Here is a 27,357-nt window from a genome sequence, read left to right as displayed (position 1 = left end):
CTCGTTGACCTAATATTAAATATTTTTGCAACACAGCTGATTGTCGAGTTGTCTGTAACTTTGACTCAGCATTTGCTTTGCTTTTGGTTTGCTGAGATGTAAACTGTTAAGTTAGTGTTTATTTTGTGATGTACACAAAATACAAATATTAATTACGCTTTGCATTTGTTTTCTTAAATTATTTCATTCTAAATTTTAGTCAAATCTGAATATTTTTATCAATTGCCATGTATACGTAAATTGTAAGTTATTTTATCTTAGCAACAGAAATGTACGTGTTATTTAATGCTCTTGTTTTTTAAAAATCTGCTGATATGTGAAGCTGTTCTTGAATAACTTTATATTACAGAGTGTGGCGATGGTTGACATTTTCTAAAATGGTTAAATTAAATTTATTTTGTTCAAGAATGACTATTAAGTGATTCATGAAGTCGTCCAATATGCTTGTCAAAACCTCTAAAACCATAGCACTGTGCTCATTAGCGAATTTTATAAATGCGGCAGATAGAATTCTTATGCCCATAGCCATTATTCCTATGACTGATCATCATAAATGGAGTTTGTATTGGCAAGGATGGATTTTAAGTGCATTTGCATTTGGTTATATTACTAGTCAGGTGAATTTGATTTTTGGTATTTATTTCTGGCTGTTTATTTTTTTAAGACGTATTATTTTTATAAATCCATGTAGTATTTATTGAAGACTATGTATTTATCTAAAGCCCTAACATTTAAGTACAATGGGCAAAAAAAAAAAGAAAAAGATCTCACCCTGAATAACTTATGTTCTAATGATCGGATTTTCACGTACTAAGTGTCAATCTTAATGGTTCTTGTGGGTGACGTCAAATGTGCTAATTATTTAATGCTAACTATTAATTAAGTTACGAATTTGGAAACAAAATTGTACTTTTTCTGAATAACATGTATTTTTGTTTACATATTTGGATTCTTCAAAATATAGGGGTAGTGGCAATCTGGGAAATATGGTCCCCATAATTTATTCAGGAGAGTGATTCGAAGTTTGGATTCCTTAGTGTTAATTTTACTTTTTGAGTTTTTAGTCATATTTTTATAACTAACTAAGCAATGAAAAAAAATTTGCACCCACTCATTTACCCAAAGATAATTTCATGCCAAAAATAATTTTTATAATTTAATTTAATTGAAGATGAACAAATTTTGAGGTATGACTTTTTTTTTTACCATATTAATCTACATATTTTTCTATTTAAAAATCTAAAGTTTCAACTGTTTTTATTTAGTAGAAGCTGAGAAATATTAAAATTAATTATATTTTAAAAAATAATTTGGTGACAAGAAATAAATATTTAAATGGAAGGATAAATATTAAAATGTGATTAACTTACGAAGAACTTGACTTATGCGCTCGTAGCGTAAAATTTCATTAACATTTTTTTCACTGATAACTGGTTGCTAATCTTGTTTTTAAATTTTTTAAAGTATAAAATATGGTGTTTCTTTTTAGTCGTCAAAATTTTTTTTTCTTCATAATTTAGTAAAGTTTGAATAAAACATTTTATTCAAAGAATGAAGAGTTTCACAAAAGTATGCTTCTGATAGAATATAATTATACATCAGATTATGCTTATGTTTAATGTGACTATATTTAATTTTTTAATTTGTTTTTTCAATAATTGATACAATTTCAGCATTATACATATGTATGCATAGATTTGGAATAATATATTTATCCATTTCTTCAAATTATTAATACAAATACGTTGATAACATTTTTAAGCATCTTAAAATTTCTCAATATTTTATATATCATCTTAATCTTAAAATAAATTTTTTAATCACCTCTCCGCTTGTGTTTCACAGAACTGTTTTACCAACTATTTAATTAATTTTTAACATTTTTAAAAATCTTATTCTTTACGCTGCCATGTGTATTATTTATTCATTAATATACTAATAATTTTTTTTTAGTACTTTAAGTTTTCTTTTAAAATGAAGTTTTTTTTAAAATTATTGTCTAGTTTTTATTAAAAGATAAATTAAAATTATTGCCTGCTAGCTCAGAATAAAATTTTGTTAAGAAATTAAAAATATTCTGCTGTTTAAAATTATCTGATGCTAAACAGCTGACTATTTACTAAGCATACTATTTTTTCGAAAAATGAAATAAGTTTTTTCGTTTCTTGTGACTTCAACATATGGATTACCTAAAATAGTGTTGATGTTTTATAAGTCACTACAAGGGGTATAAAAATACCGAACATAAAAAGCCGTTGAATACATAGCCAAAATTTTTAAGCTTCTTAAAATATGTCAATATCTTAAATGTCATCCTAACATCTTAATTGAGAAATTAAATTTTTAATTACCTGGCCGCATGTGATTTACAGAACTATCCAACTAATTATTTCATTATATCTTTTACTCTTTCTTTTTGCTACCACGTAGATTTTTTTCTTGATAATATACTAAACTGTTTTGTTTAATTTTTATTGGTACATAGAGGCTTTCTTTAAAGTAGCACTCATATTAAGTAATTGCTAAGTTATTTTTTTTTTTTCGAATCTCAAAACTATAGCCAGTTAGCTGATAAGATTTTAAAAACATTTCCTTTGTTAAAATTACTCAGGCAAAACGTTTGACTGATGATAGTAAACAAGTGTACCCTTTTCTCTACGATTAAACAAAGAATTATTTATTTACTTTATTGTTTCTTATTTGTTTGGTTTGTGAAAAGTGAATACATATTAATGCAACTAAAAAAACTACACCTGTTTGCTTTGTTTTTTTAAATAAACGAATTCAAACCGCAATTTTATTTTCACGTTTAAACTTATATATTGCACAGTTAATTTTAAGAGAGTTGCTCTTTCAAAAAAAGATGTAGGAAAATTTTCTTTTGTTAAAATTATTTTCAACTTAAGCACAATTCCGAAGATATTATTATAACATAATTTGTTGTTAAGAAAATATCTTATTTTGTTAAACAGCAAATACTAAAAATTGAAATTTGTAAAAAAAGTCTGAAGCCATGCCAAATTTAGTATAATCTGATTTAAAAAAAATGCAATAAAAGATACACAATTTTTGAACTTATTTTAATAAGAAAAAATATGCAACACGAAGGTTAATGCATTTTTTAGAGTCCGTAAAAACCAATTTTTCCTATATTTCGTCATCGGAATGATATTTCTCCAAGGACCCTACTCAATAATTTCGCTATTTCCAGAATTGAAATCTGTTTAGACAAAACGTATTATTCCTTGAAAGCAAAACATGAAAAATTTTACTATTATATATCTAAGCTTATTCCATTTATTTAATGATAGCGTTATCAAGGTTAAGGATATGTGATAGAAGCCCCATTTAGCAATTCAATCATATAGGCATTAAATCCAGGGTTGGGGTTTTGGACGTCCTAAACTGGTTTTGGACAGGACACGTGGGTTTTACTGTCTTAAACTGGGTAAAACTGTCTTAAAGTGTCTAAAACCTTGAACTTTGGTAAAAGGTAAAAATTCTATAGATGTAACCATTGTACACATAATAATTACTTGTATCAATAAATATTTGATATTTTTTATACAATTTACTATGACTTATTAAAAGAAAGTAATATAATATAATAGGAAAAGGTTTATAATTTTTGAAGCTCCTCAATTCATTGAACAACAAAAGTGAATACCTTATCCTTTAAATATAAATATGCTTTTAATACTGATAAATAATATTTTTGCATAAGGATAAATATGGCAATAATTAAAAAATAATAATTTTTCTTAAAAAAAATACTAAATTTGTTCAAAAATTAACCTTTTATATTTTTTTTAAAAAAAATGTTATAATTTCTGCATCACAGGATGATGAAAAAGACATCTATTTTAAAAAAAAATTTTTTTTTAAATATAAATATATTAGTTTAAGTTGAAAATACAAAATAACTGAAAAATGTATTAACAATTTTAAAGGGCATAACATCAGTTTCAGTTACTGACACTGGCGATGTATCACCACTATGCTAAAAGAATTGAACATTAATGAAATAAAAGTATTCTTGAATAGTAACATAGATAAATAAACCTGTTTATGATGAACCAAGCACTTAGTTCCTAATATTTTAACCTGTATGGCAAAGCCAAACTTCAGTTATGTACTATTGAATGAGAGGACCAATTGAACTTGATTACTGATCAATCTTCCTTTGTTTAAATTGAAGAGTCAAACAATATTAATAAAACATTATACTTTTAAAAACAAATATTTTTTAGTATATGTAAGTATCATTACGTTATCAGTTCTATGTTTATTTTACCTCTTAAATATTGTTCAGATAAAATTGTGACATAATTTGAATAAAAGGGTTTTGGACAGTTTTAGACAAAGGGGTTTTGGACAGGACAGGTTAAACCAGGGTTTAAACCGCGGATTAATCCATTCTGTACTAAACCTTGCCTACCCTGATTAAATCATATAGCATTAAAGGCATTAAATCATATAGTTTGAATAATTTATTTTATGAAAATAAGGGTGTAAAAATAAACTCGATCAAAATACGCCTAAAGTATACCCTAAAATGTATGTAGAATAAACTTTGGAATCGATAAATAAAAAATACCTTTTCAAACCACTTTGAGTAGGACGGAAACGATAACTTGTTTGAAATAGCTGTCCTTTTAACTCTTTAATTTTGATTCATGGTGCTAGGGAAGGGATCAAATAAAGTCATCTAATATACTGTGTTACTAAATGAATAACCCCAAGAAACTGGATGGAAAAGATAAAAACTTCATTGATTTAAAAAAATAATAGATGATAATAAAAATAGACTTATTTTGAGCGCCAGTAATTAAAGTCACAAGTCAGTCACGTCTGACGAGTCTTGAGAGTGGGCGCTTGTATTTGAACGCTCGAAACATGTCGACTTTTATTTTTATTTCAGGGAAGTTGCAATCTGGGAAATCCGGTCCGATGCTTTGGTTGAGTGCAAGCAAAAGTTTGAACATAGAATTATTTAAGCAAATTGAAAAATTTTTGCCCACAATTATAAAATTTATGTACTTTCTAAAGATTATTTTACACAAGGATTATTCCACCCAAAAAATTATTTTTAATTACTATTTTTATTTTTTTTTACTTTACTTAATACATGAAAAAATTTTGAATTGCGAGATTTGCAAATTTTTATATGATTTTAAAGAATGCAATCCTATATGCTAAAATACAAAACTCGAGAGAAAATGGATGAATAGTTCAGAGGAATCAAATTTTAACTATCTGACTTTTAAAATTTGAATTTTTCGGGAAATATTTTACCTACTTCATTCAAATTTTGTATTTTGCTATATAAACTTTCGTTCCATAAAACCATGCAGAAATTCGTATACCTTTTAAGTAAGAAATTTTTTCAATTTTTATATAAAATTAGAAAAATAATTAGTTATTAAAATTTATTTTTGTATAGAATTATCATTGGATAAACGTATTTTATATGCAAAACATTTTCAATTTGTTTGCCTAAAGGTCTTGAGATATGGCGAAATATACCAAAACTAAAATTAACATCAAGGGGTCAAAATTTTGACCGCTCTCATGATTAAACTATATGGACCATATTTCCCACAGTGCGTCAATTTTCTGTATTTGGGTGTCAGAAAACCAAATCTATTGGAAAAAAAGGCCTGTTTATTTAGTGAAAGTACATTTTTGTGTCTGATATTATATCACTGCTTATAGTTTTATTATTTCATTAGGGCTATTTGTTCTTCATTGTAAATTTGAATTTATTAGAATTATAAAATTCATAATCTTTAAAAAATTACTTTTTTCAGAAGGTTATCTCCTGAATAGAATTTTTTTTTTGTTGTTGAAAATTTTGATTTATTTCATGGAAATGTATAAATGAATATCTTGTAGTGCAATTTTTACATCTGTGTGAATTATGTCTATAACAGCCAGTTTCTTAAAAATATTAAATTCATGATAGTTAACAATAATTAGAACTTGCATAAAATTGCTTGATAATTTTAATCAATAAAGTTATTTGCATTCAGGATCTGTAAATATTAGGTCTGTAACAAAGGAATTCCCTCTATTGATGATATAGCTCTATTGTTCAAAAATCTACATGTAGATTAAAGACATAACCATCAAGAATTGTATGGTGATTTAAAATACTAAACACAATTTGTAGGCAATATATTGGAATCCCTTGATCTATTCCATGGTGACCTCATTCTCCAGATCTGCACATAATTTTTTTTAAGGCTTTACATGAGAACCCTAATGTGTATGTAACCCTGTGGGATTCAAAATGAAAACAAGTTGCTGCAGCTAGTAAAGATATGGTCGATACATTAGGGAATTTGTGAACATTTATCGATAGATATGCTGTTATTGCGATTGTGTATTATTGCTACAGGTTGTAACCTTAAACAACTGATTTAAAAATTTTTAAAACAAAATTGTCTATAACACATTCATGGCATTGTCTATAAATTATTATTATTTGTGACCTGTACTACTTTATTTAGTCTGGCTTTAAGGGCATGAATTTGCAACCGCATAGTCCTATGTAATTCTTGTTATATTTTTGACCTAGTTGTTGGTTTTTTGACAATAGCTCTGAATCACTCTGTATTTTGGTTTTGCTTATAGGAGGCTAATAGTTTTACCATTAGAATTTTCTCCCTTCTGTTATATATTTCATACTTTATCGGATGCCAACACTTGATTGTCATCAAAATTTGGTGACTATTTTGGTGCATGATGCAGTTAGAAAATATTCTCGCCAACTTTTATAGATATATTATTTGTAGTATTTGGTCTATTTTCTGAAGAAACGAATTTAAAGTTTGTCTGTTGGTACCAAGAACAAGTCTAATAATAATATTACTCATAGTTCACTTGTCCTCTTTTCAAAACCCTTTTGTAAGCAACACAAACAATAGATCCTGACTGCCAAAATTCTTTTACCTTACCAAGAATATGATTTCATAGTGAAGCCACTTATTTTTGGAAAATTATAAGCCAATTAAACTCTAAAATGTTTCCTCGCATGGTTGCTAAAAAAAAAAAACAGAAATTAAGTAACTCTTTTTAATTGAAGTGTATTTAAATTTGTGATTCTTTTTTACTTAACTTGATTTTTTCATTTTTTATTTTTTTGCTAAATGTTAAACCAGCTGAGGCTTAAGATGATATTTAGTGTTAAACCAGCTGAGGCTTAAGATGATATTTAGTGAAATAATATTTGATAAATCATTAATGAAAAAATTATTGTGTAAAATAATTTCATAGTGCATAGTAAATTTAATTGAACATTAAACTAAATGTGTGTATAAGGTAATTTTCGCAAGAAATAGATTTTTATTTTGAGTAATTTAGTTTATGTTAACTTTGATTTATGACTCATTAACATATTTATAAAATTAATTTGCTTAAAAGATGTTAATGTAATTTATTCTGACTTCTGGTCTAGAAACTAAATGCATTTACAAGTTGTGACCACTGCAATATTTTACACCTGAAGAATTTTTATTTAACGATCAGTATTTAAAAAGTAGGAAAATAAATAAGTGAAATTCAGTACAATTAGTTAAAGGAAGAGACATGAAATAACAAAACAGTGCAATAATTTAATTGTATGCATTTTTCTTCTTAATCATACTTCTGGTATAAGTAACCTTAAAGTATTTATATACATTATCTAGCTATAATTAGGATGAAATTCTAATTTCATTTGCTAGTAGTAAAAGCTACAGTCAACTTTTGAAATGCCTTTTGTGCTGTAATCTTGCAATTTAAGTTGCATCTGTTGTACCCAAGAAAACGAAAATAAATTTCTGATATGATTCAATTCTGAATTCCACTAGAATTTTCTTATAAATATCAAGTTCTAGGAACCCCTCACACGAGTCTTGTGAAAAAATGTTTAATTCGATTTTGTTCTATACCCTTGAATTTTTTATTAAATTAACTTCAAAACAGCTCTGTGCATCTTTTGAGAAATACTATATCCCCCAGCATTTTTAAACAGTAAAAATTGAACTTCTTCAATTATTAAAAATTTTGATATTTTGAATTAATTTTTATTTATTTATTTTTAATTTCTAAATTATTTAACAAACGTTTAATTAGTTAATTTTAACTTAATTCCAGGTTGGGCATCTATCTAAATACTTCAAAGAGGAAAGCTATATCTAGGAATTTTAACTTTTTAGTTTAGGACCTAAAAACTTCATATTTGCTTAAAAGAACTTTTTATTTATTTATTTCAGATCATTGGTGCAAGTGCTGCATCGAAATTTGGTGGTAAAACTGTCATGACATTTGCTGTTTTTCTTTGGTCTGTTTCAACTGTCATTACACCATTAATTGCTTCATCATTAACTCTGCTCATTATTTGTCGAATATTGTTAGGCCTTGGAGAAGGCATAGGTACACATTTAGTTAAATTTTGCATTTGCTTTTTATTTATATTATGCAATTATTTAATGCAACTTTATTATTTATTTTATCTAAGTTTCACTGTACTTGAAAACAAATAACAAAATCCTTAAAATTATATTATCGTTAAAATGTTAAAAAATTATAGTTAATATGTTAAACGCATTTAATAGGCTTTTTATAGTACAGACTGAAAAGATTTTAATAATTTAAATTAATTATTTATGACATATACCTCAATAATAATTTTTAGATTATATTAATCCTTTATAATAATGTATAAATAGAAAATGTTGAAGGATATTTGAATCAAAATTAACGCATGTCGACTTTTCAATTCTTTGTATGTTATTTAATTATTGTTTTTATTGCATGAATAAGTAAGACCATCATAATCAAAGCTTAACTATGCAAATTTGATGGGGATTGACAAATTCTTGATGTGGAAAAATTCCATATAGACTTCTTTCAAGAAAAATTCCAGTTAAACTTCTAAATTCGGTGGATTTTGCAATACTGTACATTTCAAAATAAGTGCCACATCATGATAAAAAAATAGAAAAACATCTATAAAATACAATGAATTATGGAAAGTGTGTTTCAGAAAATTTTTTGTTCGTGAGTTTTACCAAGAATGCCATTTAGCTAAAATCTGAACAGTTCAAGCTTTAATTTAATTGAAAAAAATAAGTATTTTTTTATAAAAGAATATATATTTTCCTTAATCTGTAATACATGCAAGAGAATCATCAAATTTCACCAAAGTAGGACTTTGTTTTTTACAAGAATTAAAGGTTTTTTACAAGATTATGAAAATATATCAGTCAGCGTTGTAGTGGCAAAAATTTTAGTCATGGTAATAATATAAACCAATTTCAACATTTTGCATATTTTTTTTAGTATGAAGTGGTGTAGAAATTTTCTATGTGCATATGGTTCGAAATATTCAACAATTTTAAATTAAGTGTTTTTAACATTTAATTTAAATTTATAACATAATTTAATGCCGAATTTAAAAAAAATGTAGTTCCTTAATACAAGCACCATATATACATATTTATTTTTGTGCCATTTATATTTTAAATATATTTTACAAAAATTCAAGATAAATGTTTTAATTTGCAATGTAATCAGTTTTTCAATAGACTTTGCTCTTCTGGTTCTTACATCATTTGCTGAATAGTATTTTCAAAACTATGTTATTATGTTTATTTCTGGCTTCCATTTTCAATTGTGACTTATGTTTGATGAACATTATAGATGAAACATTTAAGATATATTATCTTGATCTTGTTATTATAATAGTTCATCTCGCTCATTTCAATTAAAAATCATGTACGAAATATAGCCTTCTGGAAGTTCTAGTAATAACTGCTTTTCTTAAGGTATAACTGGAAAGACAAGTTTTCCTAATTTTTTTTTACATTGTTTTTTGTCTTAATTTAAATTTTTTTCTAACTTAATAATTTTTATAAGGGTAATATTTTGGACTCCTTAGATACTGATTGGTTTTTTATTCTGATCTCTGTATGAACCCTGAAATAAATAAAAATAATTTTATAGCACATGTTTTATAATTATGTACAGCACAGTCTGTATTTGTAATTAATTTACACAAAATTTTAGTAGATAAAAGTGCAAAGCAGCTGCATAGTTGTTTATTTGTACTGAATTCATTATTTGCATGTAATCACTTTCCTTTAAAATTGTTAATTTGAATTTTTTATAGGTTTACCCACTGTGTTTAATATTTTTGCTCATTCCGTACCTGTTGAAGAACGTTCTCGTGCTTTTGGATATTTAGTGGCAAGTGGAACTGCTGGTCAGACAATAGCTGCTCTGGTAATTTTCTCTTGAAGTATCAAGATATTTCTGTATTTATCACATTAAATACTTACAAGTTATATTTTGCTCACATTTTGAAATATTTTTTTTTTTTAAATTGTTAGGAGTTTACGCTGTTTAATTTTCTGTTATATAATTTTTTTAAAGGCTCTAAACTTTTTATAAATCACATCTCGATTTGCAACCAAGCATTCTTTATTCTACTATAGAATTGATATTAGTAAAAAGCAATCGTCGAATGGAGTATTCTCTCAAAACTGCTTTTATCATAATTCTAGAATTCTAATTTTAAAAAAATTACTTTAAAACTGCTTGCACAAAGAGTTAAGTTATAAACAGATATTTATTTACAAAATGAAGAATTTAAAAAAATCTTTTTTAAGTTATAGTTAAGCCAATTGAAAAGGACCTTCAAATTTTATATCTATTGGTTACAAACTCTGTCATGCTGTTCTTGGATAAATAGAAGTTAATCAAACTACTTTTCAATTCTTTTTTACATATATCTTGATTTGAAGGATTTTAATTTCATTTTTCTATTTAGTGACAATAGTAATTCACCAATTTATTTATAAAAGTATTTATTAAGCAATCATTTCTAATCCTTTCAATGTTTTCCTTAGTGATTTATTTTTTTGTAATTATTATAAAAACTTAGAATAGTGGTTAGTGAATACCTGTATTTCAAAAGGGAAGCATCTGAGCTGTTGTATTGTTTACAACAAAGAAATGTACAGCGAGCAAATTCAACCAATTACTAGATTCAGAATTCTTGAATGGCAACTCTAAGTATAGTCTGATTATTCCTGAATTATATATTCCTGTCCAGTATATATGTCAGATATTCTGTTTTCTTGGCACAAGTTTAGACCACTTGTAAATACCTTCACTCTGTATTTAGTTTAATTTTGATTACTCAAAAATTTCTAGATTAATGTATATATGTTGACAAGTATATATGTATATATAGGCTGTAATTAATTTTTAATTTTCTGTTTGTAATTTAATTTTAATTCAATGTGCACTTTGTATAATGCATGCTTGTTCGTTAATAATGATCAGTAGGCAAATAGGTCAATGTGTTATGGTCCTATTTGTCTATAATAATATGTTTCTTTTCAGACTGTTAACTTGGGTTGCACAATCTGTAACTTGGGATTCAAATATGATTTCTGAAATGTCAAACTGAAACTCTCTGTGAAATTTAATTGAAACATATTTTATAAATTTTTTTTAAGTGTTTTTCAAATTTATTTCAATAAACTTTGATGGAAAAAAAGCACTTAAATTATAACATAAACTGAAATATTAGTGTAAGATGTCTAAAGGTTTAAATCTTTTGTAATTTTAATCTATTTCAGCTGAAGCATGTTCAAAACTATTGTTCAAAGACTTATTTTAAAATTAAAGATGTAAATATAATTTATATACACTGAATAATAAAATGTTTTCCAGGAAGTGCACAAACTATCAAAATTTTCTGAAATATTATGCATTTTCTTTGCCCATAAAATTTTAAGAAAAATTGATATTGTTCTTATTATACTTTACTAATGAATAAATAAGTTATTATTGAGTAATATAAAAACCAAGATCATTGTCTCCTGAAACCTAATATTTTTATAGCCCTCTTCTGAAAAAAAAGTTGTGCACTCTTACTATTAAAAATGTGTTAAAATTGTATGTTTTTTTTATGACTTGAAATTCTTTCCATAAATAAATCATTTATATAAGATAGATAATTGTGATAACAAGTTTTTAAGCTTATTTTCATGCTTAAAATATCTAAACTTCAACATATATTTTGATATTATTTTTTAAACTTTTCTTTGCAGATTTTTTCAGACCTCATACAAATTTTATTTATATGTTATTTCATTCAACATGTTAAGTTTTAATGTTATATTTTATTGGGATTTAGGTATGTCCACATTTACCATGGCCTTGGATGTTTTATTCTTTTGGAAGTCTTGGCTTTGTTTGGGTCTTACTGTGGATAGTATTATATGCTGAAATTCCAAATTATGGAGATGAGGAATTGCCATTAGTTTTTCCAAAGGTTAAAATACTTATTTTTTTATTTGTCTTCATAACTTTTTTATGTACATTCATTAGACTTGCTTTCTTTATATGTCAGCAGAGATTGTGATAATAGTTTGAAAAAGTTGAGAATTTTGTTTGCTGTTAATTATTTAATTCACAATGCTGATGACCCACTTTTAATTTTGTTTTATGTCTGTTATAAGTGTTCTTTGAGGAGCTAGCCTTCAGGTCAAAAATTATTTATAATCACTGATTTTATAATCACTGATTGTTTAGCAAATTGATACATTTGAGGTCCCTTTTTTGTACTATTGAAAATGGTGATTATAATATAAATACATATACTCCTGAAGGTTACGCAATCCTTGAGTGGTTTAAATGTTTTATAATATCTGATCTTTAATCAATTATGGGTTGCTTTTCACAGCAATTCTGAAGAATTTATCTCAGGTACATACTTAATTGTATACTTAAACATAATTCCGAATGACAAATCTAATTAGTTTTTGCTTTTAGCTTTTCTACTATTTATACAGTGCATAAAACTAACAAAAAAAAATTGATTTTTTTTTGTTACGGCAAATTTCCTAAGTAATAAAACTTAACTCTACTTAATTTTCTTTTGAGCTTTTTGTAAGCTGTTCTATTAGTTTCTTACATTTACATAAAACTAAAGCTAGAGATTAGGCATCAAGGATCAAGCATTTTTAAGGATTATTTTGTTGCTAAAGGATATGTTTCTAACTTATAATTCCAGATGTTATGTTTCTAACGTATAATTCCTGAAGTTCCTTAACAATAAAAAATACATTCATTCAATTGTTAGTTCTGGGCTATAATAGTTTTGTAATAATGTTAGAGTGTTTGAATAGGAGCTTAAAATTTTCTGAGTCATATTACCAAACCTTTGCTGAAATCTTTATCTTATTGTGAGAATAAAAGAAAGGGAGAAAATTTATAAAAAGGAGGAAATTCATAAACATTAGCTAAAATTATTTTATTTTGGCTCCAGGTAGTAAAATAAGAAATCTTTTAAAAATTATTTTACATGAAATTATCTTTACGATTGATATTACAACTGTAAACTAAATATTTATTTAAATAGGAAATATAATAGAAATAAATCTTTTGAACAATCACAAAAGTTTATGAAATAAATTAAACAAACTTTTTAGAACACTTACATAAGACTAGGAAATTTATATTAAGAAAAATTGATCTAAATAAGTACAGTTTTTACTTTTCATCAAATGACATCAAAAGGACGTCATGAAAATTTCCATCAAGCCCTTTTATTTTCAATGAAAATGTTAGAAATATTTAAAGACAATATGCGTAAATAAAATTTTATTCCAAAAATATGATATATTTCTTTTCCTTCTACATTCTTTATTAATAAATAGTTTGTATTACAAATAATCTATTTAGTCCTATTCAACACAATAGTAGTTTAGTTGAATTATAAATAATTAACATTTCATTAAGCAACTGTATTATGCTACATTCTAATGATCACTTTATTATGTATAAGATTTTAAATAATACTCACATCTGACAAAAAATTTTAGACTCATACTTCAGTGAATAAGAAGTATCAGGTTATATTTTCACTTGTGTTGTAATTAATATTTTATGTAAATAATTTTGAAAACATTATTGGGATTTAATTTTTAGGTCACTAAAGTGAATGTCAGATGGATTGAATTCATCAGCCATTGGTCTTTGTGGGCTGTATACATTGCTCATTTTGCCATGAATTGGTCAAATTACATCATAATGCAATGGTTGCCAACTTATTTGTCTCGTAATCTTGGGGCTAATAAAGAAGACATTAGCTTAACTGCCATGCCTTACTTAATAAATTCTTTATGTGGAGTGGGTAAGCAATTCTCTTCTTTTTCTAAAGCATTTATGTTATAAAAATTGTTAACATGAATTCTTGGCCTATTTGCAGTTTTACTCTAAAAGATACAATTAGGTTTATTGTTTATTACTTAAAAATTTGATGGTAAAAGAGTTTATTATCACTGTTCAGTTGTTTTTTATGCATATTAGGAAAAAATAAAAATAATTATGTAATATGAAACAAATTCTTTCACATGCATGACTATTTTTTTTTACTGCTTCAGTGACATATTTTTTTACAACATAATAAATATCATAAATATTATTTCTACTAAATATTTCTACATATACACAGGATGATCATAAAATAACATCAGTGTTTAGAATCTTATTACTAACAACTACTGAATCAAATTTCTTCAAATACCACACTATTTCACATTATAAGTTAAAATTTACTTTGAAAAAATATTTTTTTTCAAAAATGTCAAATTAATGTAGTTTTTTTAAGTGATTTTGTCTTACAATAAAACTTGAAGTATGATTTTCAAAATTAAGTTTTTTTTCTGAATATCAAATCTAAACTTATTGACATCCTCTGACATTTTTGGATTCTAAGATTTGGTTCATGATCTAAAAAATCTAAGATAATGATAATTTTATGGTTACCCTCTGTGTATTATTATTTTACCATGCTACTTTGAATTTCATATTCTAACATTCTAGTGCCTTTGTATATAAATTGTTACTGGTCTTTATCATCATATTTCTGTTATATTAATATAATAATTACCCTGACTGGCTGATATCCCTTTAATACACTTACTTCCCTAAATAACTCTCATGCTAATTTCGGGGAAAATAAATTCAGGAGACATTTTGAAATCTAATGTTACACTTGTGCTTAGCAAATTCATTACAAATGAGGTATAATGCATAAGGTCATTACAAATGAGATATAGTTCAAAAGCATTAACCTTAGATTGAAATTCATGGAAAATTAGCTTGTATTGCAAAAACCAGGTTTACCAGGTCTTATCAAAAAACTAGATTTTGTGTTCACAATTTATTTGATATTATGTTTTAAAATTGTGTGTATCATTAAAAATTTTAAATTTAATAATTTTGGTAGTAATTAAATTTTATACTTTAATGTTAACTCTAATATACAAAATTTTGAGGAAATCTCATTTGTTCCACTGGAAAGAAAACAGGCTGAAAGATAAAACTTCATTTTCTGGTGTTTAAGTATATTCACCAAAATGTTAAGATTAATAGAACAGTGTATTTATTTCTATATTTGAGCTGTTGAGTCATTTTCTTAGATATGAAAACAGCCAATTATGATATTTTTAGCCTTTTCTAGTGGCAAGTATTGTAAAAGCCTCTTCGAACTATCAAATTTATTGTTTTAATGTTTCTGAACTACATAAGTAGAATTTAGAGAAGTTCAGATTTTGTGTTTATTTGCATTGGAAAATTTTACTTAGATTTATTTAAGACCAATTGATGCCTGTACTAGCAATTGCATTATCAATGACATTGAAAAATATCTTTCTTACTAAGAAATAATTTTTAGCTTATTTAAATCTTGAGGGATTTATACAATTGAGAATGGTCTAGTTTTTGGAATTTGTAATATATAATGTATATGATTTCTAAAGTATTTATCTAATTATAGTAATTTTTTAAGATAATTTTACACAAAAAAGTAAGTTTGCAACATCTATAAGCAAGCTAATCTGCACTGTTTGCTATCGATATTTTTTTTGATGTTAATGTATCTGAAAAGTTAATAATTTTTAAACTGCATTTAAATATTTGAATTCTAAAGCTATTTTCAAAAAAGAAATCAAAAGTGTAAGAAAAGTGTAGTTTTAAAGAAAGCATGTTAATTATTAAAAAAAGTTATGTTGCTTGTTGTTGTTGCTTATCCCCTTTGGCATAGAAAAACTAAACCAAATCCAGGAGACCATATAAGGCCCTTTGGCATAGCAAAACTAAACCCCTGTGTAAGTTATTTAAATCAAAAACTATATTTCCCTCATTCAACAGCTGTTCCACAAAGGCATCAATACAATCTAAAATTTGAGAGGGAGAAGAAATGGCAGAACAGCGGCAAACAGCATAAGTCTTCTTGTTTCTGTTAAAAAAATTAGACTCGTTATGTGACCAGTCCTAAGTCTAGATAGAGTAGCCTGAGTAAGTTTTGGGCAGGTGTACTGCAATGACAGTCCAGGGGACTCAGCAGCATACCAGGCATGTTTGAGTGAAGTCCTCCAAGTGGTGTGTATATTGGCCAAAAACAAGGAGTGGACCCCAGAAGTTCACAGTGTGGTAGAAAGAGCAGTGGAGACTGTTTATGCAAAATTTAGATGTGACTGATCCATGATAAGGGCAAGAAGCAGCTTCAGTTCAAAGAGGAACCACAGGGGCTGAAGTTTGACTTTTCCTCAGGGTGCCTGTTAAGCTTTAGCTATACAAATAGGGTGGCCTTTCCACCTTAGGTTGCCTTACCAGGAGAATATTCTCTTGAGGTATTTCACCCAGCCTGTCCAGGGTCACCCTCCTGTCAGGTTGAGGCAGCAAAGCAGGACTTGGGAGAGAAAGTTAAATATTAGTTATCAAAAAGTAACTTTAGAAATATTTTTTAAAAATTTAGAAGAATCAAAAATAAATAGTTGACCTTTTAAACTTTAATTTTAAATCCTCGTACAAATTTTTTGTTTTAAATGTAAAATCATATTTTTCTTTCAGTTTCTGGTCATTTTGCTGATTCTTTAATAACTCGTAAATGGACAGTGTTGTCTGTTCGCAGATTAATGACTTGCATTGGTCTGATAGGCCCTGGAGTATTTCTATTGTGCTTTAATGCTGTAAATAATTTATTAGCTGCTGTTGTGTAAGTTCTTTTAAATTTTTATTTTTTACATTTTTTAAATTATTTGCCATTTAATATTGTATTGTTAGGCTTTTGATTGGAACTGAAGTATTTCTCCCAACTAATGAAAAAATTATTTAAATTTTTTTTTTATAACTTAAGTTTAGTTAATCAAAGAGTGTGAATGAAAAGTTTCCATTCCTTCTAGAGAGAAATAAGCAGTAAAGCATTTAAACTCGTCAGATGTTATAAAGTGGAAATACTTTTTTTTTTGTTTGATTCTGTCATTTTCAAATTTTATCTAATCAGTGGGCTCTTTTTATATTTGACATTGATATTTTAAATGATCTGTAGCATTTTCCATTAACCACAATGTTAAAAGTAACTTTTTAACTCCAATTTTTTTTAAGTTCTATGATTAAAAGAATTTACCAAACTATAAAGCCATATTTCAAGATATAATGTTGAAAAATTAAATTCTTTGAATAAGAAGATAATAATAAAATTAAAAGGAAAAAAATAGAAAGGATGAATATTCGCTTTCAATAATGTTCACGAAATATTTTTTCGCTATTCACCATAGAAATCTCCCATTAGCTCCACCTTGACAGATATTTCCATGATTAGTCATTAGATTTTTGCAAGTCAGTATAACTGTTCTTGTATTTAAAACAGCAAACGTACAGCTTATCAGATGAATTTGTAATCTTGTATAGCTTCAAAATAGCAAGTCATTGAACATATAATGCTTTAAATTAAAAGAAAAATGTGGATTATTGTTGAAAAAATAAAAGTTACATAGCTAAGGAAAATGGAATGTTGCTGACTAATTCTTTCATAAGTAATGTTATAAATAATGAAAAAATATCAGAATAAAAAAAATTATAAAAAAGAACGAATTTTCTGGCATTGAAATTGAAGAATATAAATGTTCAATGTTCTCTCTTGAGTTGAAATTATGGAGATTTCATTACTTGTTTCTTAATTATTTAAATAACTGCTTGATTCCCATGTACTAATTTGCTATTTTCATGCTTCAAGAAATTTGACCTTAACTATGCGGATAATAATTTTGTTATGAAGTAAGACACAAAAATATCATTGCTCTGATACATTTTTTTGATAGATTCAGATGCATAACCAGCAAATTATGGGAGAGGGTAGCCACATCCAGGAAAATTTGGTTCCAATAGTTTGGTTCCTATGAAATATGCAGAGCAGCTAAAAGTTTGGACCACTTAATGTTAATTTCACTTTTTATGCATTTCACTATGTCTCTGAAACTATTTAAGAAAATCTGCAGCATTTTGCCCCCAACTGTAGTAGAAGTTTATGCAAAGATATTTGCACGCGAAGAATTATTTTTTAATTTATTTTTCTTATTATTCTAAATAACAATGATAAAAAATTTTTTAGCTATATGTTATGCAAATTTTACATAATATTTGAGCTACATAATTATAAATGACAAAACCCAAAGTGTGAACAAAATTAAGTGAAAAGGCTCTTGAAAAATAAATATTTGTTTGTAAGATATTATTGCTCAGAAGCTATTCAATCGATTTTGTTTAAATTTGTATATCCTAAAATTCCAAAATGTTTTAGCCATTATGTATCAAATAAGGAAAAATAAATTAAAAAATTATATTTTGCGTGTAATTTAGTTTTTTAGCTGTATGCGAACTTTTTTTATTGTCTTAAATAGTACACAATTTAAGAAAATACGCAAAAAGGGGAAATCAATATCAAGGCCCTTAAACTCACTACTGCTTTCCTGATTATTTATTTGGACGTTGTATTCCAGATTATAGTGACCACTTATATTTTGAGATTCAAGAATTCAAATCCCTTTTAAAAAAGAGGTATGTTTTGTCAGAGAGAGTATGCTTTTGCATCAGATTTCATAACATTTAAGTATCGTCTAAGTATCCTGAGTAAACATTTTTAAACCATTAAGATTTCATTTTATTATAGTAAAATTCCATCCTTAGATCAAATCCATCATTAGTTTTGTTTTTTATTTTGACCTGACTAAAAAAAATTCAAACAAGAATTCAAACGTTTAGAAATGAATATTATGCTACTTTAGACATGCAATTACTCACACCTAAGTATTAAGACTGCTTGCATCTCTTTGCTCTATGCATTTAGTGTGTTTATGCATGGAAATGGAAATGTTTCATTATTATATGCTTGTTTTTTAAATACAACTCACGGGCTAATGAAGAAAATTTATGGTATAATGTATAATTTGTGATACAAAATATTGTTTAAAATTTTTGTATTGTTCAATATTCAAATGTTACTTAAGTTCCTATTACAGTTGATTAACGTATTGTGGAAAGAGATATTTGCTTGTGCGTAGTCTAATATTTATACTTATAGCTTACCAATTTATAAATTTTTTTAGTTGTAATAAAAACAAAAAACAAAAATTTAATATTGATTAAATATAAAATTACATAAGAGATTCATACTAATTTCAATGAATGTGACACAATACATTGTGTAAGATTTGTGTTTTCAAAGTATGGAAGTATGGGATATAAACATTTATACTTAAATTTTGTGTCATTAAACTGTATAAATAAAAATATTAATAAGTTTATTTCCAAATCTTTTTAGATTTGTCTCCATCTCAATGGGATTATGTGCTTGTAACTCAGCCGGGCATTTGAGTAATCATGCTGATGTTGCTCCAAATCATGCTGGTGTAACATTTGCAATTTCAAATACAATTGTAAGTTTTAACAAACTTGAGATATCAGGTTTTATCTTTTTTTATTTTTAAACTTAAAGTGATTACGATAAAAAAACCATCCTTTTTTTATTAAATATTTAATTTTTACTAAGCATATACTATGTAATATTATACTTATACAGTTGAACGTTGTTATGTGTTAACTTTTAATGTGAGCTATTCGAGTCCCTATCTATTTCTGTGCGAATATAATCCTTTCAAGCTCTTATAAACTGTACTCACTTAACCGGAAACATCTTTTAGCATGAATTCAAATTTGATTTTTCATTGGAAAAATTTGTACTTATATGAGTAAAGCAATAAGTAAGGAAACTGGTGATTCTTACTTCTGCATCAATAAGCGTAGGTGTTTCTGAAAAATATTCCATATGCTTTACTATAGTATAGATAATTTCACCATTAAAATTGTCAAATGAACATGAATGCAAAGATGCATGTTTTGGCCAAAAATCCTATATTCTTAGTTCAATAATAGTAGCCATTTCTCACATATTCTCTCAAGTTATTCTGATTATAATACAGATAAATTGTGAAATACTTATGACAAGCATTTTTTTCTGCTTTCTATAAATAAATACTGAGGTAAACAGCCAGCCTTTTTTATTCAAAATGAACTGCAAAAATCAACAATCTGTAGTGTAACTACCACTACAATAATGCAATTCCAATTCACCAGTATATAAGACGTATTAACTCACTTCTATTTAGCGGTACTTTTTGATACATGGTGGTTGACATTTTTATTAACTTAGCTCTGTATTGGTGACCCGGACGGGATCTGAGCATATCTATATAGGCAGAAAGGCTCACTTAGATTTGAACAGTTTACTTTTTATTTGTGGCTGCGGCATTATCCTCCTCGCATAGTTGCTATTCAGTCTCAATCTCTCACCACTGGAGCTTGTACATACTCGGCTGCTAATAGCAACACAAGAGTGACCGTGTACACAACTGAGAAATTAGCATAATAAAAAACTAAAAATTATTATATGATATTATTTATATCACTAAATTTGAAATTTTTACTATATTTAGTAATTCCTCATTTAAAAGTTCAACATAGAATTTTTTTTTTTTTTTTTTTTTTTTTTTTTTTTTTTTTGGAGGATAACATTATTATTTTCGTCTTTGTGGATTGCGACAAAATTCTTTTAAAGTTGCTTAATAGCAAGATTTGTTTTTAAAAAAATTAATTGAATTGTTATACTTATTTATAATTCCCTTATTAATAAGAATAAAGTTTTTGAAACAATGATAAACTACCCATTTCCATTCTTTAAATAGACCTAAAGGTAAAAAGAATCTATTGGAAATCTCAAGACAAAAACTATTGATCATTTAGAAAGTATTTTAGAATTTCACTTATGGTAGAAGGGTCAACATTTTCTGTCTTTTAACATTAAATTTCTTAGTTTTAAATTTTCTGTAATAATTAAATTATCTGTAATAATTTGTTTTTGATATTCAAAATATTTCTCTTATTCACAGTGACATTCATTATAGGATATTTAAATTTTTCCTTAATTTTTGCTGATATCATTATAATTAAAACTAGTTCTACCAAAAGTTTTATATTTATAGCTTTTACTTATGTTAAACTCTTTTATTGAAAACAAAATCGTTAAATTGTCAAATATAATGTGAAATTTGAACTAATCAAAAATATGGTTTTGAAAGCCAATAACCAAGTATACGTTGTCTAAATTTTTCTTTTTACTTGGTGAAATTTTACTCATTTTAGGTCTCACGAGATCAAAATTAAGAATTTTAAAGTGTAAATTAAATCAAGATAAATTGTTAATAAGATCTTGAAGCCTATGAATATCATTATCCTTAAGGGAGAAAACAAAATCTTTCATTGATTTAATATTGTAATGTTAATTAAAATCTTTTTCCATTTTCAAAATAAAATTTATGTTGAAACTTTCACTTTTAAGAGTTTTTATTACAATTTCAAATCTATTTCTACAATTATCTTTAATAAGAAAAAGGGAAAAGACAGAAGAGTTAGTAAAGTTAATCTGTGTGTGTTGGAAAGTATCATTTAGCTCATATTGCAAAATTGCTTTGTGTAAACGCATATAATAATTTTCTTTTTTTTCACTCAAATGAAAATCATGGATTTTGATATTATTAAATTCTAGATTATATTAATATCTTAGTAATATGGATTAATTCTAATGTTAAGGGAGTTACTAGTTTGTTTAACATATTTTATATTGCAAAAACCAAAGGTCAACTTATAAATAGCATCATTAAGTTTACAAACATATTTACAAATATCATTATTTTGAACTATATGTTATTAATCAACATTGGAGCAAGTCTTGCATCTTTTGTTGCAACATACTTTATAACAAGGAAACAATTATGGTTTTGAAGGAAATTCAACAAATCTGATAGGTTATAAACTTATTTCCAAAAAAGGGATTTGTTGTATCTGTAGTTAATAGTTTATAAAATGCCTGTTTTTTAATTATACTTAACTGATAATGTGAACAAATTTCTTGTACCCCTTCAAGTTGATGTTAAAGAGGCTTGATTGTTTTTTAGAATTAAATACAGGGTATCCGTACAAATGGAAAGTCATGAATTTCAGTATTGAACAAAGTTTGTAATGAAATGTCATGATTTTAACTATTTTTTTAAGAAAATCATGGAAAGTCAAGGATTTAGGATTTAGGTCGCTGAAAAATCTAATTTTTAAAATGGAATTTAAAAATACCCCCCCCCATTTAATGTTGTTCTAAATATCTGAATTTGTAATAAAATCCCCACTCACAATCATATTTTATTAAAATATAAAATGTTTTTATCATGTTCTTTAAGTGTTATGGTGTTCTTTTAAAAAATGAAAGAAAAAACATTTCTAGAGGAATTATCTTTTAAACTTCTGTGATTTCAGAATTTTTGTTATTATTTATTTATTTTTATTTTATCAATTTAAAATTCTAGCTGAAGCAAGCCAGTCATTGGCAAATTTGTTTCATTCCGAAATGAGAACAGAAAAATCAGGAGTATTTCTTTCCTTTCCGATGAACAAGAAAAGTATCTTGAGAATATAATTCTGCAGAAAATTTTTTTTTGTTTTTGTACTTTTTTTTTACCTATTTTATTGCTTCAACTCTTTCTTTATTCTGTTTTTTTTTAATTTGAAATCTATAAATATAAAGATGTAGAGTATAACAGTTTTGGTTATACCTTTCATTTCATTTTATGTTATTATAATGCTTTTTTAAGCATATTGTTGTGATTTTGTCGGAGAAAATAGTAACTTCGTTAAGTCATGAAAAATATTTCATATTTTTTTATTTATTTAATTTTTCATTGTAAAAATACAGATGAACAATTAAATAAGATTAAAAAACTTGAGACTTTTATTAGCTAGAAACTAAGGAGAGAACATTTCATTAATTTAAATATTTAATTCATAATATACTTTATATTGATTAAAACTGTCTTGAAACAGCCCATTACTAAACATGCATTTTAATTCAAATGACTGAATATAAGATATCTTTAATTCTCTTAAATGTTTCATATAGTAGTTTTTAAAATTGGAAGTAATTATTTAAATTAACTCCCTTACCTTTTTAGGCCACTATACCTGGTATACTATGTGGTCCACTGACAGCTGAATTAGTCACACAGTCTCATGGGCGATGGTTTCCAGTATTTGTCTTAGCAGGATGTGTTAATTTTGTTGGAGCTGTGATTTATGCCAGTCAGAGTTCAGCAAGCCAAGCTTTGTAAAGATTAGATAATCTTTATGAATAGAGGCTTAAGCACAAATTCATACGACCTTACATTTACTTTTTACAGATCACAAAACAGACCAAGATTAAATCTTTATTTTGTTGCTGAAAGTTTATAAATACTCATGAACACTTTTATATAATTATGTAAGTTATATACGTATAAAGTTATATTTATAAATATGGACATTCTGTACAAAAATACATAAGTATTTTAACTGCAAAATTGAAAATATTCATGAAAATAAAGTTTTATTTATTTGTTTGAATTTGTTTTTATGTGTTTAAAGTTTTGTTAAGCAAAATATGTACATATTTATTTTTGGCAGATTTTCATTTAAAACATAATAATAACAAGAAAGAAAAATGACTGCTTCTTGTAATCAAATTTCCAATTGTAAGAAAAAGATTTTAAAGTATACTTAAATTTAAAGTATAGTATATACAACAAGTGTGATAAAAATAACAAAATTATTTTGTTAAGCTACGAAATAGGACACTGAAACCTGATGTCTCTGGAAAGCGTACCTTTTCCCAATTTGATTCTCTTTAAAAAATATAGTCCTACTAGTTTAGTCAAGAGAGCTATGGAATGGAAGTTTAATTTAATTTTTTTGTGTATTTTGCAACATTTTTCTAGAACTAAAGTGTGTCAAAAGCTTTTTGTGTACATTCACAAAACTTGCTTATGCAAAGATAATTTTATCCGAAAGTAAATTTTCTTACATATTTTAGTAAAATTGAAGAAAAAATTTTGATTGAAAAAATTTTAATTGTAAGGCACTCAATTTTTTTAATATAATTTTAAATAGCAAACTTTAAAATATGAATGGAATTAGTCAAAATTGTTCTCAAATTATGAAAATTTAAAAATAATCGAAAGCTTTGCCCTCTGTTCAATATCCCTTGTAGTACCCCAGAACTGCATATGCAGTTCATTTCAAATTGTATTGAGTCTTAATCTTGTTTTACTCATTCATTTTGTGTTATTCTTGTTTAATACTCCAAATGTCATAATTTGTTTTAATTATATTAGAAGTTATACATGACCTATTCGCTATTGCTTACTAAATTGAAACTGCTTGCACAGTTCTTTTCAAATTCAGTTCTTTTCACTTCATTTGCCCATTTCACTTCTCCACAGTGGGGTGGATTTCCGATCAAGCTGCAAGAAAAAAATTTATAGACTTTATAATCATTTTCAAAAAAAAAATATATATTTATATATCGGAATTTAATCTTAAAATTCCAAAAATAATTAGAAATTTTTGCAACGAAGAATGTTTAGGTATAAGAGTGTATGTGGTTGTTGAAAATTATAATTCTACTGCTTATAGTTTTTCTAAATTAAGTTATGTTACATAAAAAAAAGAAACTTCATGTATGATTAAAAATAACTGGAATCTTTCATCAGAGCTGCTTGATCAGTATTTTTTAGATCACTTCACTTGCTCATCTTTTCTGTTTTAAAATTCAAATAACACATTTGTTTAAAAATTCTAATTGAAAAAGCAATATTTCGATTTTTTCGTTAATAATTAATTCTCTTAATTTTTCGTCTGCATAAAATTAGTTCAAATTATTATAATAAGTACCAGCTGAAAGAAAATAAAGTTAAAAACTATTCAGGACAGAAAATAAAAATTCAATTCGATTAATTTCAAAAAATTCAATTCGATTAATTTCAAAAACTGTTAAAACACATTTACATTATCATGTTCAATCTGAAAGAAAATGAAATTTAAATAATGTTTGTTTTGAAGTGTAAAAATTATGTTTAAAAAGATAAAGTGTAAGGATTAAATTTATGAATAATAATTGCAAATGATTTACATCTTGAAGTAATTATGACAAACGAAATAATATCAACAAAATTTGAAAGATACTATAGAACAACTTTACTTGACAACACCCACACACTCCTCCCTGTAATGAGAATGGAAAGGAAAAAAATATCAATGAAAAATCTCTCAGTATAAGTTTATATAAATAAGCACCCCACAATGTAAACTTTTTAATGAAATCATGTGGTCACAAGGTTGTATAAATGAATATCTCNCCGTAGCCAGTGATGCTTGACTTCGGTGATCTGCTGAGAACCGTGTCTTAACGATCAGTCCACTGCGGGACGAAAGATACTATAGAACAAGTTTACTTGACAACACCCACACACTCCTCCCTGTAATGAGAATGGAAAGGAAAAAAATATCAATGAAAAATCTCTCAGTATAAGTTTATATGAATAAGCACCCCACAATGTAAACTTTTTTAATGAAATCATGTGGTCACAAGGTTGTATAAATGAATATCTCCCCCCTCCTCTTAAACTGAAAAAAAATTAAAATTTAATATCTTTAAAACTAATATGAAATTATAAAAAAGGTAAATTTTACTTTTATTATAAGAGTATGCTGCTGTTTTCTTTTACATAGCTCAAATAAAGGAAGCTAATAATAAAACTATTTAATTACTCAAATATTAATTCGAAATTCAACTAAAACTAAATTATGCAGCAAAAAAGAGAAAAATTGCTTTTCAAATTAGATATAAAATAACTTGTATCTTTCGATAGAAAATTGTATCACAATATTTGCGAGAAAGATTTTGCGGAGTATACTTGGTGGTGTAAATGAAAACAATAATTAGAGAAGGAGAAACAATAATGAAAACAATACACAATAATTACATAAAAATAAACGGAATAAATTGGATGGCTTATGTGATTCGAATGAGTGATGACAATATAATAAAAAAAAATTGCTTTTTAGAGTTAATTGCTTTTTTAGTTGAGATGGGCTGATTTGGTTGAGTCTGATTTTATTGCAAAACTCGAATTCTGAAACATTTCTCTAAAAATGTGCAAAATTTCAGTTTCATTCAAGAGTTTTTTTATTATTAACCTTTTTTTATGATAAATGCAAAAATAGGACAATTTTAAAGTATTATTGCTCAGAAACCAATTGACCAATTTCTCATTTAAAATAACATAGTTCTCACACACATATATATTGTTACCCCTAATAAAAGTGTGTCTGCCATTAAAAATTGATTTTTAATGGTAAAAATTACTATCACTTAAAATTTCTGGTATTAGTATTAAACTAAGCAATAAAATATAATAACCTGTGCATTTTTTAATTTTTTTCTCCACTCTTTGATTCGCTTTGGTAGTTCCAAAAAAATGGCGAAAAACGCAAAAAGCTAAATTAACGTAAAGAACTCAAAATATTTGGCTGCTTTCCTAATTTAACTTTTAGTGGCATATTTTCCTGATTCCAGATACTTTCCTCTCAATAGAGAGGAAAGTATCTGAAATCTGGTTCAATAGAAAAGGAGGGGGGCAATTCTAATTCCCCAAAAGAAAAGTATGTTTATTCGAAGAAAGTATGTTTTTGTGTCTCATTTCGCTACTTGATATCATTTAATGAAGTTGATATTCATGTTCATTGGCAACTTCTCAACTCATTAAGATTACGTCATGCGAGAAAATCCGATCATTAAATCCGAAGATGTTAAGGGCGTACTGTTTTTTAATTTGAGCACAGTAAAAATTTCTATATGGTAGAGCTCAAAAATATTTTTATCATTGTACGAAACTATTTTTTGATAATTAAGATACCGTAAACCGGGGCGAGTCTACCCATTTTTTCAGTTTGTCAACTTTCAAGTGGTCAAACTTTTGTAAATATTAAAGAAAAAAGGCTTTTAATAGGTGTTTCGGAATCGCTATTTATCCCTCTTTAAAGCTGTGAAATCGATTTTAGAAAATATTAACAGTTACGCTGTTACTGTATATTTTT

The 27,357-nt window shown here is 26.3% G+C and overlaps 1 protein-coding gene across 2 annotated transcripts; it reads left to right on the top strand.

Annotated features, from left to right (window-relative positions):
• Positions 1–23,826, top strand: LOC107443803 (uncharacterized). Of its 2 annotated transcripts, none has more exons than XM_016057798.3 (8): positions 1–617; positions 8,259–8,418; positions 10,157–10,269; positions 12,194–12,331; positions 13,990–14,194; positions 16,918–17,062; positions 19,667–19,781; positions 23,400–23,826. In XM_016057798.3, exons 1-8 carry the CDS (start codon positions 426–428, stop codon positions 23,553–23,555), a joined length of 1,224 nt encoding a protein of 407 aa, XP_015913284.1. In that variant the 5' UTR covers positions 1–425; the 3' UTR covers positions 23,556–23,826. The 2 variants fall into 2 exon arrangements, with proteins under 2 accessions (XP_015913284.1, XP_071044175.1); XM_071188074.1 differs by having other exon boundaries at positions 34–242.
• The last annotated feature ends 3,531 nt before the right edge of the window (positions 23,827–27,357 follow it).

Source organism: Parasteatoda tepidariorum, chromosome X2 (assembly GCF_043381705.1).
Source record: "Parasteatoda tepidariorum isolate YZ-2023 chromosome X2, CAS_Ptep_4.0, whole genome shotgun sequence".
Classification (NCBI taxonomy): Eukaryota; Metazoa; Arthropoda; class Arachnida; order Araneae; family Theridiidae; genus Parasteatoda; species Parasteatoda tepidariorum.
The sequence above is the reverse complement of the archived record's forward strand: the minus strand, read 5'-3'. Positions and strand labels throughout refer to the sequence as shown.